At 41.4% G+C, this 20,597-nt stretch overlaps 2 protein-coding genes across 7 annotated transcripts; both read left to right on the top strand.

The window, feature by feature from the left end:
• The first annotated feature begins 1,699 nt into the window (after positions 1-1,699).
• LOC137098557 (vang-like protein 2) lies at positions 1,700-17,566 on the top strand. 6 transcript variants are annotated; one of them, XM_067474897.1, is made up of 9 exons: positions 1,731-1,847; positions 5,671-5,739; positions 9,850-10,228; positions 10,528-10,651; positions 11,393-12,000; positions 13,056-13,189; positions 13,406-13,541; positions 13,982-14,225; positions 14,517-17,566. In XM_067474897.1, exons 3-9 carry the CDS (start codon positions 10,158-10,160, stop codon positions 14,775-14,777), a joined length of 1,578 nt encoding a protein of 525 aa, XP_067330998.1. In that variant the 5' UTR covers positions 1,731-1,847; positions 5,671-5,739; positions 9,850-10,157; the 3' UTR covers positions 14,778-17,566. The 6 variants fall into 6 exon arrangements, with proteins under 6 accessions (XP_067330997.1, XP_067330998.1, XP_067330999.1 ...); XM_067474896.1 differs by lacking the exon at positions 5,671-5,739 and having other exon boundaries at positions 1,700-1,847; XM_067474898.1 differs by lacking the exons at positions 1,731-1,847; positions 5,671-5,739 and adding an exon at positions 1,890-2,771.
• A 299-nt stretch (positions 17,567-17,865) lies between these two features.
• fcer1gl (Fc receptor, IgE, high affinity I, gamma polypeptide like) lies at positions 17,866-20,295 on the top strand. The gene is made up of 5 exons (XM_067474907.1): positions 17,866-18,063; positions 18,215-18,306; positions 18,686-18,712; positions 19,162-19,191; positions 19,507-20,295. Exons 1-5 carry the CDS (start codon positions 18,009-18,011, stop codon positions 19,573-19,575), a joined length of 273 nt encoding a protein of 90 aa, XP_067331008.1. The 5' UTR covers positions 17,866-18,008; the 3' UTR covers positions 19,576-20,295.
• Positions 20,296-20,597: the final 302 nt, after the last annotated feature.

Below are 20,597 nucleotides of genomic sequence, written 5' to 3'. Positions count from 1 at the left end.
CCATCTCAGAGCCTACAGGCCTCACTGAGCTTGTTAAATGTTAAAGTACATGACAGCACAATTAGAAGGAGGAACAAGCGCAATTGTTTGGAACAGTTGCCAGGAGAAAGGTTTGCAAAACTGAACCTAAACAAACCACAGGTCTTCTGGAACAATGTCCTGTGGACAGATGAGACCAAAGGGAAGTTGAGTGGTCTTAATGCCCAGTGCCAAGTTTGGTTAAAAATCAAACAGGATTTCAGCAGAAACCCCCAATACTATTGGGGCACCCCAGTATTTTAGAGGCAAATGTGAGGCCATCTGTCCCACAGTGGAAGCTCGGTCGAAATTGTGTCATTCAACAGGACAATGATCGGAAGCACATCGGTAAATCATTAGAATTGAAATGCTGTGGTGGGACCTTCAGAGAGCTGTGCATTAGTGAATGCAGAAAAACCTCAATGAACTGAAGCGACACTGTAAAGAAGAATGGACCGAAATTCCTCCAAAACAATGTGAGACACTGATAGTCATACAGGAATCAGTTTCTTAAACTTATTGCTGCTACAGTTGGACAAGATGGCAGTTCAGATTGTGGGAGTCTGTGCAAACATACAGTATATATATAGATATACATATAAATATACACACAAGATGTAAATAAAGCTATAATGTTTTTGACACATTTTGGACAGTTCCAGTTGCAGTTTATAAAATAAGTTCACAGGGACATTGTCTCACATGGGTCCCTCAGCTCATCCCTCAGTTCAACCCTTCTCTAAGATGTTCTCTGAACTTATTGGGCTCAGATGAGGAGGGGCCAGCTTTTGGAGAGGCAGCTGCTGCAGACAAAGACGGTCGTCTTTTAACCTCAACCGGACGTTGTCAACTTTTTTATTTTGAGATGTTTCATGGGCCCATCACCTTGACCAATGACTGCCCCTAACATTAACCGCATTGCCTGGAAAAGGCCATCTGTTGCTTGGCTAATATTGAAACTTCCTGCTGAGGTCAGTCTGCCACCGTTGTCAGAGGCAGAGGACAGGAAAATCTCTAAAACGATCGCCATCAGCAAGATCTTAATAAAATTACCTGTTCACTTTTGTAAGTATTCAAAAATTATTTCAGTCCCAACAAAAGCACAAAAGTCAACCATGTGTGATCCAAGCTAATAAATAGGTTAGTTCAACTTAAAGATGATGTGTTCATATGTTTATAATTGTACAATATATTGTAATTAGTTAAATAATGCTAAGAAACTCAATTTAAAATTGACTTAAAATATTTAGGTTTAAGTAATTGCCAAGCTAATAGTACTTAGTAATTGTACTTATTATAACCCACTGATGCCTTTGAACAGCTTCAAACTGCATCGTCATATAAATATTCTGAGGTTAAAACACAAATTATCAAATAATTTTGGGTAGCTGTGTACATTCAGTCAAATCTTTGTAGTTTCCTAAATAATTTGACACAAATCATCAACGACCATAAATCTCAGACTGTGTTTAAAACTGTGATGAGGAGGAGGAGGAGGAGGAGGATGGTGGTGGTGGTGGTTGTGGTGGTGGAGGACTTTATCCAATCAGCGGCCCTTAAAGTGTTTTATGAGCCAGAGGAGACACTTACTTTTGTGACATGAAGCTTCTCGGTGTTGTCCACCGAGTGCACAAAGTAAGGACAGACCTCGCAGCGCGGTTTGACTTGTGCTGCGGCAGAACCTCCGGTTTCACAGGCCGTGCCTCCCTCAGCCCCCAGGGGAACACAGAGGAGGGGCCAAACTGGAGCGGAGGCGGGGCGCACGCTGCTACGGCGGAGTGGAAGGAAAGTGGAAAGTGAAAAATACCTGAATGGACAATCTGGAATAAGTAAGTAGTACTTTTTCTGTGGGAAATGTCTTGAAATGCTTGTCATGGGGCTGGTTGTGGGTGCGTGTGCGCTGCGGAGAGGGAAGGGAGGATGTGGGGCGCCGGAGATCTCCGGTTTTCTCAAACAATAGTCGAGAGGACGCGATGGTCGCCTTTTTCTGTGAAACCGCAGGGAAGTTTAGGACCCTCATCGGCCCCATTGTTGTTCCCGCTGCGGCCACGTAGCTCTCGGCACGGATTTTGAGCTCGAGGAAGAAGCGTTGTCTTCAGAGACGCTACCGGAGGGTGGAGAAGGGGATCCAGGGAGCGATGCGTCCTGCTCGACTGTAGGCCGACGATTTGGGATGTTCGCCTCGGCGGAGGACTGGTGGGAATGTGAGCGCGTCCATTCATTGACTGCAAGGGCGTCCCGCTTGGAAACCGAAAGGGGAACCAGCGCTTGGATCCCTGGGCATCAGGACGCCACCAGTGCGGGCCTGGGAGCCTCCCATTGTCCTGCTCTCCTACAACACCCTCCCTTTTTAATCTTTGTAGGTCGCACAACTCTTTATTTTGGCCCCTAAAAGCGGGTGTTTCCTCGCAGCAGCCGAGCGTCTTGGTGGCCCCTTTGTGCATGTGGAATATTGTTAAATTATTGATGAGCTTGACTCTTGATCCGTGTCACCACAGACTCGATCTAAAATGTGTCCAAACGTTTTTTTTTTTTTTCCACGTTGGTGCGCCATTAAAGTCAAACAGAAACAGTTGCGGGAGCGGTTACGGGCCTCGCTTTGCGCCTAAAAGTAAATAGTGCCATAAATCCACGTCGGAGGTGATGCCCCTTATCGCTATAACCTGCTCCATCCAGAGGGCACGTGATGGTGATAGAAACCGCGACTTACCGTGCTGCGATAAACTCCCTGCAGATTCTGCAGCAGCTTCAGTGTAAGTATGTCAGGCTGTAGTTTGTCGGAGATGCCTCATATCACTGGGAATTGGGATAATCGATGCCGTCTGCTGTCAGGGGGATCTTAAGCTTGGTCTTAGTATTTTCCTTTCTCCATAAAATGCCAGAAAGTAAGGACGGGGGGTTGTTGGGTCAAATGAACAGGCCCCTCTACCCAAAATCCACAGTGATTGATAGAAAGTAAGCAGCTGCATCCAGTGAATATTTGGCAATTTCTGCCTAATAAGACTTTAGTCAGTCTTCAGCCAGTGTGTCCTGGTTATGTTCATCAAAACCCCGGGAGCAAACCACGGTTTTCCTTCTTTACTGGCAAAATGTCACTTGACTATCGAATACGATCATGTGTTAAATCAGCACCATTAAATTGCTACAGTGATTCCGTCTGTATTCCTAAAGTGGGTAAGTTAATTGATTGTTTCATCTCTGGTTCAAACATCAGTGAATTAAAGGGTAAAACATAATTTTGGTTAGGATCAGGGGGGTGTGTAAATATAAACTGTGTCTGAAGCCTTCATAGATGACCATTCTATTTAAAAATCATTAAAACATGCTTTGATATCTGCTTTTTGTTGGAGTGTAAATGGCGAAAAAGGCTTTGCTTGTGATTTCGGGGAACAGACCCTTTAAAATCTTAAACCAACAAAAAAACTAATCAGTTATTGTTTCTGAAATATCTATAAAAAAAACCATGACAATACTTTTCCTGTCCTTTTCCAATGTTAAATATTTATCCGTTTTCTTGTTTGTTGTCAAAGTACTACCAATTTGAAGACTTTAAACCCAACTTTTTCTCTTCTGGCAGTGCGTTCTGTGCACCCGTCGATATTTCATGCACAGAAACCGATAATTCAGAAGTAACATCTGCTGTTGAAGAGAGCTTCCTGAGGCTTGGGAGAGTTTTGTGTCTGAACCACATCAATCTCATCTGAGTTTGTTAAGCCACTTCATGTCTCTGCTCTACTTTGTTGGGATCTGAAGACGGAGCCCGTGTGGCCATTTGTGTTTGAATCCCAGCACCGTACACACACACACACACACACACACACACACACACAGAGCGACACCTGCTCCGGTTTGCTGGCCATGTGTGCACTAAGGCTGACAGTAGCAGTTGGCTTGTTTTTCTCTGGTTTTACTGATGTTGTCACAGGCAGCAGTGGGTGGCGGTCAGTCCCGTGTGTGTGTGTGGCCCTGGCACACTGATGAGCCTCTTCCCCCGATGGAGCCTGAGTTTTTGTGTGTGCATGCTTATTTTCACAGTTGGTATATCAGGCCTCAAATGGCTTTTGAATGGAGCTGGTCATTTCAGAGATGGTCCAGATTACTTTTCCACCCAGACAGCTGCTGTCTTGTGCCAGAAGCTCAGAATGTTTGATGACAGCTTGATTTCTTTTTGCCTTGGGGAGAATAGAGGCTGTAAAATCCTACATCTGCTAGTTTTATGTCTTGTGACTCGAGCTGCATGTTTGCAGCAACACTTTATTAGTCACAGAATATTTGGAATTTTTTACGTTTTTATTTATTTATTTGCAATTTTACATTAGAAATGCAGATGACAAAGTGATGGAAACGTGAAGGAAAACAGAAAGATGCATCAGTTCAGAATAGGCGGTTAAAGGTGAATGCTTTCATTTTCCAGTAAGAGCAATACATTTAATCACCATAACTCAAAGGTGCATAAATGCCCATTCTAAAGTGCTAAGAACGTGAATGCAAGTTTTTGATTCGATAAATTGAAATCATAACTACATTTTCCTGCTTTACTGAAACACCGTGTTTCTTAACATATAGTGATCATAATCAAACTTTTCCTAAATCAAATTCATGCAAAGTTATTATGTAAATTAAGACTGACAATAAAAATAAGTAAACAATGCTTAGAAACTTGGTGTTTGATAACCAGCCAAGTGGGCTGCATGATTACTTTTTATTTGTTGTTATAATTTCTGGCTGGAGGTTGCTCAAAGTAAATTGCATATAATCAGGGCTGTCGTTACCAGTGAGGACAACAAGACCACATCCTCTGTAAAATATGGGGAATTTTGTGTGCTTGTGGTTATGTCTGTTTTTGTGTCTGTTCTTATTTGTTCATTTAGCAAATTCGGGTGTTTTTTTAATTTTTTTTTAAGATTGAGGTCATTAAGTCTTTTTTTTTGTTTTTGAGGGACGGGCACTTAGATCAGTTTAAAAAAGAAATGGTTCTACACACTCTTTTGCACAAACCGTAAAGCCATTCAGCCTGAAAGCTCAACATTAGGACTGTTCAATCTCAGACCACACATGCACACACAGATTACTGGACTGCTGTGTTGAAGTCAGCCAAGAGTGATGTGTACAAGGGTGATTTTCTTGCATCAGGACGTGCAAAAGAAATGCAGAAATGAGCTGAGGAGTCACACTACTGTTCGGTAAACAAGGGCTGCTGGGGGCCAATGGTAAGATGAAAAGAAAGGAGCCGTTTTTTTTTTTTGTTTTTTTTTTAATGGCGACATGGATCAAATACTACAGCCGATGCTGTGTATTTACTTAAAGGCTGTACGTCTCACTGATGCACTTTGGAGAGTAAATCTATCGTTACTGCTGCTGCCTGATGTTGATGAGAAGAGTCCTGGTGTGGTTCATTAAGTAGGCCATAGGATACTGAATAGGAAACTTAATCCATCTCAGCACCGGACCACACCTTTGTAGATCAAGTGTTCAGTCATATTCTTACGGAACAAGCCGACAGAGTGAGGGGCAGGTAAACAAGCTGGTTTATTTCAGAGTTCAAGGGTCAGGGGCAGAAATTACTGAGAGAGGGAGAATATGGAACGTTTAGGGTGAAGGTTTTAATTTAATTTTTTCTCAAATGGCACTTTTTTTTTTTTTTTTTTACAGGCTTAGACAAATGTATTGAAGTGCAGACATGAGACGTAGCAACCTGCAAATGTGTTCAGGCTAAATCAGGTGAGAACTGTAAACCAGCTTCTTCCCTCTGTTCAAGCTTTAGCTCCTCTTGAAAGATTTAATAAGTGAATGAATGCTGTCGTTTAAAAGACAACTACATTTTTTGTTTTGTTTGGTGGCAGGTGTTAGTCATTAAGTGCCGTGCTGTCATGTTGACAAGATGTCCTCCACCTGAGAGGTCAGTGCAGAACGTTGTCAGTCCCTCGTTCTGAAAACTGTCAATCCTCTGTTTCGCGTTGAGGTTCAGAAAGACTGAGAGACATTCTTCATTCATTGCTGCCTTGAAGCCCTGAATGTACTGTGTCCAAAGTCATTGTTGGAATTGTTTGAAACCTGACTCAGACGTACATGAATTTAGGACACAAGTCAATCATCTGGCCCAGAATGGAAACATTTCTTCGTAACATATGTAATTTATTAAACTAGACTCTGAACTGTAGCTAAATATCTATATTCTCTGTTAGGCATAAAAAAAGTTGTTACTGTTAGATCTTTCTGTTCTGTCGGTCTGTTTCTTTGACTCTGGGGTGCAGCAATAATGTGTTGTGTTTTTTTTTTTTTGTTTTGTTTTTAATTTTTTATTCATTCCTCTGTTGATTAGATGGTCGTGATTCTCTTTTCTGGGTTCGTTGTCTAAGCCACCACCGTCTTGCTCAAGCACTTTAATAATAATCTGCACCAAAAAAAAAAAACCTAAAACATAACATAAGATGTTTGGAATTTGTTGTTTATATTCATGGCCCGAAGACGCTGAAGCTACTTGAGTTAGGTGAATCTGTGAACGTAGCTGTTGTGCCAGCAGAGGGCTGTCATTTTTAGTTGTGCCCAGGAAATGGGAGATTATTACCCTGAAATTATAGAATAAGGTTCTGAGACTCATAAACACACGAAAGACCCTATTTACTAAGGTGGTAAGCTCTTTATGAACATCTTATGAACAGTATTTTCTGGGGCCAACATGTTGCTTTTGCACCTTCAGTGGTCACTGGCTTCTAGTTTAAACGTCTATTTAAAATCTGAGATTCTTTGTTGTTGTTGTTTTTAATGTTTTCCCTTTTAAAATGCAGCCCGCATTGCTGTAATTGTTATTTTTTTAAAGATGGGAGGCTAAACATTAAGACCACTGATGAGTTCTGATTGTTATTTTGGTCAACGTTTCTGTCTGCGTGAGCAAGTTCCAGCTCAACATCCACAGCCATTAGTTCAAAACACTATTTAGATTTTGTCTTTTGTCTGTCTAAAAATATGTGGTTTGTCTGGGAATGCTTGTGTCCTCCTCCTTTTTTTTCCCCCTCCACTTAAATCTTCTCTTCCATGTGAATCAGCAGTGATTAATAATTGAGCTTGAGATGCAGAGCAGCTGAGACGGTCACATTTGTAACATTGACATTTTCTTAATTTTCCTTCCTCATTTCAAAGTCCTGCCAAGGGAGGGTTGCGTCAGGAAGGGCATCCGGTGTAAAAACTATGGCAAATCAACATGCGGACAATGATCCGCCGTGGTGACCCTGAACTCACGGGATAAGCTGAAAAGACAAAAAAAAAAAAGTCCTGCACTTTAGAGAAATGTCTTATGTTGGGTGATGCTTTGAAGTTTCTTTCTGCTGCAGAGGAATGTGGTGAGCGTTTGAATCATATGTTTGCTCTTTAAGAAAACAATATCACATCTCTGCGGACAAGATGCTAATTTCTTGACTGATACTCAAGGTAAAAGGTGATGATGATGATGATGATGCAGCAGGAAGAGACTGTTTTGTGGTTTGGAGAAAGTATGTTGATGAGGTTTCACACATGGCTGCAGGGCTGCAAAATCTCTGGTCTGGTTAATTTCAAGGCAGTTTTGGAGTGGATGGGGGGGCGGGGGGTAAATTGATGTAGATAAATTGGCAGAAATCGCACTGACAGATTCCTTGTTGTACAGTATGTAGCTCAAAGGGAAGTGGATTTCAACACAATGACACTGATGGAGCATAGAGGCCACATAAAATGAATCCAGGCTCGAATAAAGACAGTGAAGGCAGCTAACGCCCCTCTCCATTTCCCACAGAGGACCAATCAAAGCCAACGAGCCACACCCTCCCTTTATTACTTAACCAGCATATGACAGTACAACATCCGTCATGCCAACACTTTTATTTTGGCAAATTCTTTTCCTTTCTCGAGTGGCAGAGGGCGGCTTGAGGTCAGGTTTCCACGGCAACTGTCAACCTCCAATCCCCCTCCAGCTGAACGCCCTTTTTCATCACCATGGCAGCGGAGAGGCCCTGTTTCCCTGGGGACGAGGGGAGTGCGGGAGGGAATGTGAGACCGCGAGAGGGAGGGAGAGGGCAAACAAGTTTTGTGAAAACACAGTAATGCAATATGGCTGCCATTGTGTCCGAGCTAACGTCGGCTAAAGCAGCGAGACGAGATGCAGTTTTGTGATGATTAACCTTGGCCGAGACCTGGAATACGTGATAGGAAAAACCCAAAGCGGAAGCTAAAGCCTCAGTTTAGTGGCTTCACATGTTTGAGTATCACTTGGTCGATGGTTCACAGTTCTCACTGTCACAGCCAGAGGTTTGATTCCCACACGAACAAACACCCACGCATGGACTCTTACTTTCAAGTTGTTGTTGATGTGTTGTTTTTTTTTTTTTTTTTGTTTTTTGTCATAATTAATCTGGCTGATATGTCTTCCTGAAACTGGATCCTAATCCTTCTGATCCTCGAGGTACTGGTTGAATAATTTTCATACCAGAACATGCAGGGGTTTTTTTTGTGTGTGTTTCTCTCTTGGTTTTATTCATGGTTGACCTGGAAACATTGTGATCATTATTGTGCATCAAAAAGTTTTGTTTAAACCTGAGCTCAAACCCCTTGACAATTAATTCTTTTTAAATTAAGTCTATGCTTGAAGCCCTATGACCACTCCACCCAAACTTGACTCCAGTCTTGATTTCAGAGACCTTTTACCAGCTTCTCTTAATTTAAAACGTAATTAAGATGTAGAACTAAACAGGTTGAAAAGCATGTTTGACTTATATTCCTTCCTGAAACCTGATGCCAATCCCATTTCTGTGCTGCTCCTGCCGACTATTGTGCATCAAAACGTTTCATTTACTTTAGCTGAAACAATTGGCTATTAATCGTTTTTAATGCTTGTTTCAGCTTCTATGTTGTAAATGTTTGCTGCTTTATACAACTGAAATTAGAATATTGTGGGATTTTGGGGCTGTAAATTGGACAAAAAAGGTTTAGACTCATTTGCTGTAGAAAATAATAATAATAAATAAAAATCTCTCAGTGTGAAGTGATGGGGGGCCAGAATCCACAGGAATGAGTTTTCGTATTCGTATTTCGTATTTCTGTCTCATCAAATATTGTTAGAAATCTTCATAATGTGTCCAGTGTACAATGTTGAAGCCTCATATTGTCTTCAGATAAGCGGGAGGAGGAATGAGTGCAGTAAAGCCTGTGTCAGTGCTCATATGGTCTCCTAACTGTTTGAGAACACGACATGATAGATGGTGAACCCATCCTTTAATGCTGACATGACAGAAATCACTCGCTTAACAACAAATAAAGTATATTCTGTAAGCAAGTAATAAGGCAAAACATTTATCATCTATGCTTAACTATGCTTCACTTAAGGCAGAAGCACCAGCAGAAACAATTAATTAGTCCCCATTATCTGTGAGCCAAACCAGACCCCTGTTAGAATGTACCGGCAAAACCTCAGTGTATTAGAGTAATGATGTGCTTTTCTTCAAATTTATTCTTATTTTAGTTTTTGTGGAGGGTTGTGCTTTGACTTTAATGTGCTCTTTGAATGCCTGCTGTGAAGGAAGTATTTCCAAATGATTTTTATCTTGTGGTTTATACCAAGACTAACGTGTGTAACATGAAAAGGAAGCTCACAATAGATTGTGGGGCCCTTGAAGTCTATCTAGATGGTCGACTATGAGAATGTCTTGAAGAATGAAAAGGTACTAATGTGTCTTGTTCCGTATTCTAGTGATCTCCAGTCAGTTTCCATGTATAAATTATATACTTGTTCCCAGTAGCTCAAACTGGGCCTGTTTTACGCGTGTTCAGCTCGTTTATCTCGTCTATGTCCGTCTCTTTCAGACCACGGCCGCCACAGCTCTACCCTGCTGTGACTCTCCTACCCACCATCCTCTCCCATCCCTCTTCCTCCACTTCTCTTCCTCTTTGTAGCCTCTTCCCCGTTCTCCCGCCTCCCTTCTCCTGCTCCCTCCTCATCAGCCTCCAAGATAGATTCCCTCAGGAGTAAGGTTGACCTTCTCAAGCTGCCCCTGGCTCTCTCCACCAAATCCATCTCTGAGCGCAAGAGCCAGCTGGGAGGAGTCGGCGAGCAGCGCGGCACTGGGGGAGGAGGTGGGGCTCGTAAAGCCCGCTCACCGCCGACCCGAGACATGGACAACGAGTCGCAGTACTCGGGCTACTCATATAAGTCGTCGCACTCCCGAAGCTCACGCAAGCACAGGTGAGTCGCTCAGTTCACGTACGTACAAGTTCTTTTAGTACTTTGTGTGTTTTCGTTGGTGTAGCGTTGGATTTCTGCACAATGAAATGCAAAGTCATGAAAATCTGATATATTTGTGTGGTTTTCCCGAGACCGCAACAAAACTTGGGCTTAGCTGGAGAAGCAGGAATAGGTCAATGACGAGGAATAAATCTGTGACAAGAATCTGAGGGAAAATGACCTCAAATCTCATTCGGGTTATTAAACTAAGGAACTTGCCTCACCGACCTTAAACCCTGTTCTGTGCTTGTGTCCATCAGGGACCGAAGAGACCGTCACCGCTCGAAGAGTCGAGACAGCAGCAGCCGGGGAGACAAATCGGTCACCATCCAGACTCCAGGAGAGCCGCTGCTCGATGCAGAGTCGACTCGCGGAGATGACAGGGTCAGTCAACCTCTTATCAATGGCCTGCACCCGAGGCCTTCAGGGTTTGTAAGATAATAAAGGCTTGTTTTTAAAGTCTTTGTTTGGTGCTTCAGCTACTCCTTTAATTTTGATTTCATTTCTTCCTCCATCTAATGCACCACAATGAGGTGCAGACCGCTGCAGGTCTCAAAGCAAATCTATCAAGATTAAACCGTGTCATGCAGCATTTCTGTTATCATGCCACAACCTCAAGATAAAGACGGGTACAAACCTGTGGTGAAAAAAAGCGTAGTGCACTGGCGAAGAGTCATGGGTCACATTTGAGTCACTTTAGCTCATTTACCACATACTTTATTTTCTATGTATTAGTTGGGGGGAAAAATCCTTTTCTGTCCTGTGTGTTATCACTGTGGTAGAATATTATACTTCTTAGAATAAACAAATCTGTACCCGAGCGTTATTGAGTCGCCCTCTAAACTGCCACCTGGCCTGTATTTATTGTAGATACATTTATGATGTATATTCTTTTTGTTTGCGTGATGTGGATTCCTCTTTTTGGACTCCTGACGTCTCAATTGTGTAACTTGTACAACTGAGTCTTAAAATATTGAAGAGGCGTGGTTTCAGAGAGGAGGAGATGTTGTTGGTCCTCAGTGAACTGAAGAAGCGTCTTTTTTAAAAAAGTAATGAAGCATTACACTTGTATCATGAATTTTGAAATGGTTTTGAAATTATTCTTTAATTTTCCTTGCGTGACAGGATGACAACTGGGGAGAGACGACCACGGTCGTCACCGGCACCTCAGAACACAGCATCTCCAACGAGGACCTGACCCGCGTCTCCAAAGATTTGGAGGAGTCCATTCCGCTGGAGTGCAAACGCTTCATCGGCCCAGCTCTGGGAGGATGTCTCAGCTTCTTTGCTCTGGTCACACCTTTAGCCTTCCTCATCCTCCCACAGGTCCTGTGGCGTGACGCTTTAGAACCCTGCGGCACGCCCTGCGAAGGCCTATACGTCTCCCTGGCCTTCAAGCTTTTGGTCCTCCTCATCTCCTCGTGGGCGCTGTTTCTCCGCCCGCCTCGCGCCACACTCCCCCGCTTCTTCGTCTTCCGCTGCCTGCTAATGGTACTGGTTTTCCTGTTCGTGGCTTCCTATTGGTTGTTCTACGGCGTGCGGGTGCTGGAGCCCAGGGAGAGGGACTACAGGGGGATCGTGGAGTACGCTGCCTCCTTGGTGGACGCCCTGCTCTTCATCCAATACCTTGCTCTGGTTCTGCTGGAGGTCCGACACCTGCAGCCAGCCTTCTGCCTCAAGGTGGTTCGGAGCACAGACGGGGCCAGCAAGTTCTACAACGTGGGCCACCTCAGGTTAGTTAACTACAAAGTTCTTGATACTTTTATTACCAGAAAAATCCGAAATAAATGTTGCTGGCAAATTTACACAAGAAACCGCAGGAAAACAAAATCTCTTCCTGCTTTGTTGAAGCTCCCAACAATCCTACGTGTGAATGTCATCAGTCCAAACACAAACTTCGCTTTGGCTCCACACACCCACAGTTTACACAGTCGTGCTCATCCAATCTCACAGGCTTCCGCGTACTTGTTAGTCAGAAACAGAGTGGATATTATTTAAACCTGAAATTCTGCATTTTATGGCTCCTTTAACAAAGGAAAATAAGAATTAGTGGTTTATAAAAACCAACCAATAAATCTTCCCATCTTTGAACTGTTCTGGCTCTCCGACACAGTCCAACAGCTTTTGTTAGTCATTTACGGTCCAGTGCTTTTTTTTAAATTTTTTATTTGATTGAGGTCTCATCCCAGCATTCATTCAAAAAAAAGGAACTGGATGTATCATTGCCATTTTGTGGGACCTCACAGGCCCTTTTGTTTAGACTTTGTTGTTACTTTTGGATCTTTAGGGTTTATTTTTGAATCTCCCCGATGCAAAGAGACTCAAAACCCACAGAAATGTTGTCTTTTCCATCGGGAAACTATCAATGTTCAGCTCATCCTAGAATTAATTTCATTTTTAGACCCAAATTCTTAAAATGCAGATGCTGGGTTTTCATCTGTGCTCCCTCCTGTCGCATTAAACATCAGATGATTGAATCTGTTCCCGCGTACAGACACTGGATTAAATGGCAGCTCGGCCTTTGTCATATACCGCGGCAGTTTGTTTAACATCTGGGACATGAAATATAATGAAGTTCAAGAAAGTTCTTTTGTGAGGAAATGTGATTTTGAGTGTATTCACTTGCGGTAGTAACATTCAGACAATAGAAACTGAAAGTGAGGAAAAACATCTGAACAAGACATCACCCTGTTTTTTTTTTATTTTTTTTAATTAATTTATTTTTTTTGTCCTACATTTGAGTTTGTCCTGTTCTTACAGTGACGTGATGATTGTCTCTGTGTTTTAGCATCCAGAGGGCAGCTGTCTGGGTGTTGGACCGTTATTACAGTGACTTCACCGTCTACAACCCTGCTCTGCTCAACCTGCCCAAGTCTATCCTGTCCAAGAAGATGACCGGCTTCAAGGTTTACTCCCTGGACGGTACATACAACTTCGCTATGACTCTGACGCTGTCATTCTTTGGTCTACTTCTGAAAAAGATGCCTGACACGCTGTATGTGTGTCTAATACGCGGAGGCTAAATATACTTTTCATAGATCTGTTTGAGGTTAAATTGCTCTCTTTGCTCTTGCTCTCTGTTGAATGTGATCTGAAATACTGAAATGCAGATCCACTAATTCCTTCTTCTGCACGCAGAAAACACCACAAATAACTCAACAGGTCAGTCCAGGGCCATGATAGCAGCAGCTGCCAGGAGGAGAGACAACTCCCACAACGAGTATTACTACGAGGAGGCCGAGATGGACCGCAGGGTCCGCAAACGCAAGGCCAGGTCAGATTTACTTTTGATCTGATGGCGTGAGACTGGTGGAGCAACTAACAAATGAAAATACACAGAGAGATGACTCCAGATTACAAATCCTGGAATGGAGAGAAGATTTTTATTTATTTTTTTTTGTCTGAGCCTATGTGTCAGTGTGCCTGGTGTTGCACCACATAACAGAACAGTGGGAGTAGTGGGCAGCACAACAATTGTTTGAGTGCACAAGCCAATTCCAAAATTATGTATGTTTACAATTTTTTTTTTTTTACCGTTTGTTTAATGAGCTGAAGTAAAAGTGTTTTCCTACAACATACATTTACAACATATTCTTCAAGCTCCACACTCAATGGGTTATGATTAAACGAATCGTTTGACTGACTGAACATCCAGAAAAACCTTCATAACGAACCCGGCAACATCTAAAACTCTGCTTTTTCCCGACCTTCCAGGTTGGTCGTGGCAGTGGAAGAGGCCTTCACTCACATCAAGCGTCTCCACGAGGACGAGGCGGCCTCGTCGCCCAAGCACCCCAGAGAGGTGATGGATCCTCGGGAGGCGGCTCAGGCCATCTTCGCCCCAATGGCCCGAGCCATGCAGAAATACCTGAGGACGACCCGGCAGCAGGCCTTCCACAGCATGGAGAGCATCCTCACACACCTGCAATTCTGCATCACACACAACATGACACCAAAGGTAAGAGGTGCTTTACCTTCTTTACTTCTTATATACTGTTTGACACGTTTACAGTCCTTACTTACACGTGGCTCTTGAGGCTGATTAAAGTAAATTTTTAGAGTGTGTAAATTCATGTTGTACTTCTACTTGCAGTGGAGTCCTTTTTGAGCCAAGCACTTGCAGTTTTACCCACGTTTGTACTTCTGTTTCTGGTCCTGGGAAAAAAGAACAGAGCTGTTCTCACATTACTGCATGTACATCAGTATGAACACAGAAACAAAAACTTACTCCATGATAACTCTCCTCCAGGCTTTCCTGGAGCGATACCTCACCCCCGGCCCCACCATGCAGTACCAGCAGCAGAACGGCAGGGGGCGCCAGTGGACTCTGGTGAGCGAGGAGCCCGTGACCTCAGCCCTGCGCCAAGGTCTGGTTTTCTCCCTGCGACGCCTGGACTTCTCCCTGGTGGTCACGGTGATACCGCTTCCCTTCCTGCGGCTCGGTGAGGAGTTCATCGATCCAAAGAGCCACAAGTTTGTCATGAGGCTGCAGTCCGAGACCTCCGTGTGAGCACATCTCCTAAACTGTGTCCTCTCTCTGCCCTCTGGATCACTGATGTGGTGGGACACGTGGAGACTTTGTGGTCCACTCTTGTCTAAACGTTACCCCCCACCCCCCCCACCCCGTGTGTGTGACAAAAGACGCTTTCGAGCAGATAGGTGTCACATTTTTTTGTTGCACACTTGTCTTTTATGATTATCACAGATGCTCTGGCATCAGCTGTGATCAGCTAAACGATTGTCTAAATCTGGAAATAAACAGATGCCTTGACTTTTTCTTTCCTGTGTTGTTGTGTCTTTACAGCACACTTTAAAATTCCCTTTTTTTCTAAAGGGGACATTTGCCTTTTTGGTTCTTCTTTAAATGTAACCACTGGACTACTTTACTGTGCTGACTCAATACGTGAACACTAGAAGAGGGAAGGATTACATCACATTTGTCACTTCCTTTGTCTGGGGTCTTAAAAACAGACCAAGTGGAGCTCAGCTCTGACTATAACGCTGCTGTACCACTGCCTTTTGGTTCCCTGTCACTGAATTGATTTGTTTGAGAACTGTTTTTTATTAGAGGGTGACTTTTTTTTTTTTAAGTAAACCTACAGAATGTAGCATTATGTGAATTGAATAATACATCATTTTTCTTTTTTCAAGGTCAAAATGTTTTTATCTGGATGTACATTCCTACATAGTTTCAACTCCAGATTCTGTATGGGGGTGATTGTCTAATATGCAGCTCTAGTTTTATTCTACACTGGTATTTCATTGATTAAAGTTACTGCTCTTACCGACTGCATTAGCTCCTCGTGTTAACATACAATTCTTATTTGGATGAGGATGTTAAAGCAAACTATAAATATATATATTAAGAGAGAGAGAGCGAATTTTTTTTTAAACACCGCAATTTCCTAAAACTGCTAAAACACTGTAGGTTGTAGCAAACCATTTTTAGTAGATGAGTATATCATGTTTCTGGCAGTTGGACTAGTTCATGTTGATCAAGATAAAACAAACCACATGCTCATCTATTGAAGGAACGCGTCATTCTGTGGCTTGCTATTTATGTCTTTAATGAAAACTCTACAGCAAAGAGGAATAAGTACTCGTTAATGGGATCAATTCATTGTTGTCTTTGTCTATTTAGGACATTTGTTGACTTTAGAGACGAGATGTACTGTTTAATGCAGGCGGCAAAAATATCTGCACAGATTTCCTATATTTCCAAGCACAACTCTGATCAAAATGTTACTAAAAGAAATAAGCAGCACGAAGGTTCGTTGTTGATCTTGGAATCTCCAGCCACAAAATGTTCGCGTCCGAATGTTTTATGTTGCCAAAGCTTTCAAGCACATCTCATGGCCTTCATTAGTGCCTGGAGTTGCTCAGTTGTCTATAATGAACTGTTTAACAAGTTAATCAGTTTGTTGATTGACACACTTTTTTTTTTGTTTTTTAATCTACTTTTGAGAAATTATGTCTCAAAGCAAAAATGCCAAAATAGTGAGTTAATTATTCCAACTATGATTAATTGTTGCTTTTATCTATTTTTGTACTATTTTAATTTAAATATCTTTGTATTTTTGATTTGAGGATTTTTAAAAAAATTTTTTTATTTTTTTTATTTTATAAAAATCAATACCTGAGACTGTAATCGACACACTATTAATTACAGTAAAGTTTAGCTGTTTTCCTTGTGATCCCTAGTGCTTTAGTGGAGCTTTACAACCTCCCACACCCAATACTTGAGACAGGGATAAAAATCTGCACTAATGACTTCCTGCTAGCATGTGACCTAAATTCTATATGTATTGCGCAATAACAACTAAACCAACTCCAGGCCACAAGATGTAAACGACAGCTTTGGAAACAAGTGAAATAAGAACTCGAGCTGAAGCCTTAGATCATGGCATGAGTAGAAATTATATAAATCACTTTTTAATACAGGAGTGAATACACAGGCCTGTAATCCACATAATTGTGTGTTAATACTGGGTGTTAATGAGTCTACTTTTATTTCTTTTTATTATTATTTTTTAAGCTGTTCACATGATGCAATCTGCACTAAATAGGCAGCTGCAGTTAACCTATGAACTCACTTGTTAAGGTTTTTAAAAATAATGTATGCGTTTCTATAAAAATCCCAAACCAGACGTGTGATTGTACATCCCCTCTGCAGCAGTAGCGTATCACCACCTCGCCTTGCGCCACGAGCTGAAACAAGTGCAGTGAACACACTGCCCTCCATCCTGCCCTCAGCCTTACTTTCCAGATGTGGAGGAGCAGCCTGGGGCCACATCTGTCCTCATCCTGACTTGTGTTTTTTTTTTTTTTTTTAACTGTAAATGCTGTCACTCGTCGGATGTTGATGATGGGCCCTGTTGTGTCTCCCTGCAGTATGTTGAGCCTCAACACGACTGTTTGCTTTTCTTTCCAGTGAAAACGTGATTTTAAAAGAAGCCCTTTACATTTTAAAAAAAAGTCCAAATGTGTGTGACATTTTATCAGTTATCAAAATGAGATGCTTTTTTTTTTTTTTTTTTTTTTTTTAAATGCATGCTAAAGTTATTTCAAGCTCCCCAACATTTTTTATAATGGCTTGATTTGTATCATCTTAAGGTGCCTAAGTTATGATGATGCAATTTTCTGAATGTTTTTACTTCAAAAACAAGTGGCTTGTAAAAAAACAAACAAAAAAACCAACAAAAAAAACAATGTAGATTTGTCTTGTATTTTCTTGCTTTTGGTAACTGTAGCTTGTATAGTGTGTTAGGCATTTTCAATAATTAAACCTTTTATTCCTTATATGTTTTCTTTTTGTCACTTATTCTGAAGTGAGCAAAGTTGGAGCAGCTGAAGCTATTTGAAAAATATGTACTTGGAAATGCCCGTCTGACCGTCTGTGTGTGACCAAGTTGCAGACAGGTTCCACTTTCTGTTACATATTTTCTTTTCTGTTCCCATTAATCGTGTTGAAAGCTGCATGTCGGTGGATGTGAGAAATTATAACCAAAGCAGAGCAGCAGAGTGTTTTTCACAAGACTTTTAGAGGAACTTCTCTGAGGGGAGGATGGTAGCGTGGTAGGCGTGTGGTTTCGCAGCTTCAAAACGGACAGAGAGCCCCGGACTTCCTGCTCCCTGCTGCTCACAGATCTCACTTCACAGGGGTTTTTGAAGACACATCGCCGACAGCCGACGAAGCAGCAACAAACAGACCCTCCCTTTTATCTGCAGTCCACTTGGTAAGATGGTGCGAGCGTCGCTCATCGCCGCCTTTCTGATGAGCAGTCTCACCGGGGCTGGTGAGGAAGTTTAGAGGGATTTTTTTAAAGCTCTTTTAGGAAGATTTTACAGTACCTGTAGTACCGAATATTCGTAGTAACGTAGTATATATGTGTGTAACGCTGTGTAACATTTTTTCCTGTGGAAAACAATGCCGTTTTCACTTTGCAGAGGCCGTTGAAGACATGACTATATGTTACATCCTGGATGGGATTCTCATCCTCTACGGCATCATTCTCACTGTCCTATACTGCAGGCTAAGGGTAAGACGAAATGGGAGCAACACAAATCAACACCACCATTTTGAAGATTGTACAACTGTTATATCGCTGTGTTAATATTAAAAAAACTAGACACACACAAAGATGAGATTAGAGGAATAACTTTAGGACGTTTCCTTTTTTTAATTTAAACTATGTGTTAAAAACTTATGAAGATTGCACGATACACAACTTCCTCTATATTGTCCTAATCAATACGTTGGTCTTTAATGTTAATGGCTAGCCACTTTTAGAAGTAAAGTCTTCCTCTCAAACGTACCGGCAGTGTTACAGATTAAATCCCGCGTTGTCTAATTACATTTGATGATGAATAATATGTGAACAGGAGAATAAAATGGGCTTTGTGATTTGTTTTTGACAGATGACTTCAACCAAAAATACATCTGAGGTAACATTAAAGTTCCTATTATTGTTGTTGTGGGGGGCAAAAAACAGGATTGTTGTTATAGTCAAATATGCTTTATACTTGAATTTATTTTGTGGTATATTGCTCTTCAATTCAGTACTTCTGCTTTAAAAGCAACCTTAGTCTATCATTTCCTGTAAGCTTGAGCTGACCACCAACCTACATTACTACACTGTACACACTCAAAGTTTCCAGCAGTGTTTCCTGACATGAACACTTGTGTCATATCCCACTTCCTGTTAATTGACTTATTTAGTATGTACAAGTACATGACTGGATTAATCCTAAATTCTTAGTATATAACAAACATATTTGCACCCATGTGACTCATTGTCATGAGGAACTAGATATGTCAGATACCTAACATCTTGCGCCTTATAGTGATTGCTGCTAAAGCACCTTTTGTAATCATTTCTGTTTCCATCCCACAGAAGCAGCCTGCAGATGGAGGCATCTATGCGGTGAGACTTATTATTGTAATGCTTAAAAAAAAAATGGCACATGTTGGAAAAGCAGCAGCTTACAGCATAGCCAATGGTAGAAAGCTTCTTTTAAAAAAAAAAAAAAAAAAAAAAAATTACAACTACCTGGCTGTCAGAAGTGGAAAAAAACATCACACTTAGTCAGTGCAGGAAATGTTCATAGCAATGTTCTGCTGAAATGTACTTTGACATACTGCTTCAGGATTTTATCAGTAGTGGGGTTTTTTTTTGGGGGGGGGGGGGGGGGGGGTTCTTTTAACCTCACCTCTTACTTATTTTGTCTGTGTCCGGCAGGGTCTGACCACTCGCAACGCAGACACCTACGAGACCCTTCAAGTAAAGAAGAAGCCAGCTATCGTGTGATGAAAGAGGACTTTGGTGCAGGGACAATGCTGTGCGCAAAAACACACATTGAAATCTTAAAGCTTTATACTGTATATTAAGATGTGTTAAGCTGAAGCGGGCCTGTGCATACGATTTCTACATATAATATACAATATACATTTTCTTCCTTTGTTGTAAAGATACTACTTTTATTTGCCAATGCATACATGACATGTTAAAACTGTTAGATTAATGTAGCAACTGATAATGGGTGCGTCATTAGGTCCTGACTGCATAAGGCCTTGAGTTTCACAGCTGGTGTAACATTACAAGAAAAAACAGAAGTTTAAATTTGTCTTGTTCATTCGTTCCCTTTTTTCACTTAGGAAGACTTTACTTAACTTTGTGTGAAAGAATGTGAAATGACAAGCTTTCCCCAAACTGGACTGCAATAATGCATTATTGAGCATTGCTTTCATTCAAAATGCATTTGTTATTTTATTTATGTTTTAGTGTATAAAATGTCAGTTTGTTAAAGATTAACATTAATAATAAAAATAATAACTATGTTTATGATTGCAATGTTACATGTTAGTTATTTTTGTATAGAACCTTAAATGGACTGATCCAAGTCTAAATGGGTTACATTTGAAAAAACCCAAAATGTGTGTGCAACTTAAAAATATGACAAAAAGTAAGTGACTTTATTGTTCAGGATTTCCAGACTGTAAATAAATAAAAAAAAAAAATCTTTTCATACTTCAAAATGTTTTTATTTGAAATAGCCACAAACACTTTCTTAGCAAAACATTTAATGTGACAAGTCTCACCTACGTCTTTACATAGGAACATAACCTTCACGGCAGCCTGCGCGTTCCGGCTGTGCGCTGTTCTCACCGAGCCACGACACGAGGCATTTACACTAAGACTTCACCACGCGAGTTGTATGCTTTTATCTTTCTGTTCATATTTGATTCTTACTAAAGATGCAGGCGTGAAACATGTGAATGATTTTTTTTTTCCAACAACAAATTTACCTGAATGAACCTTTTTGTTGGCTT

The sequence above is a fragment of the Channa argus genome, chromosome 14 (genome assembly GCF_033026475.1).
Source record: "Channa argus isolate prfri chromosome 14, Channa argus male v1.0, whole genome shotgun sequence".
NCBI lineage: Eukaryota > Metazoa > Chordata > Actinopteri > Anabantiformes > Channidae > Channa > Channa argus.
The sequence above is the reverse complement of the archived record's forward strand: the minus strand, read 5'-3'. Positions and strand labels throughout refer to the sequence as shown.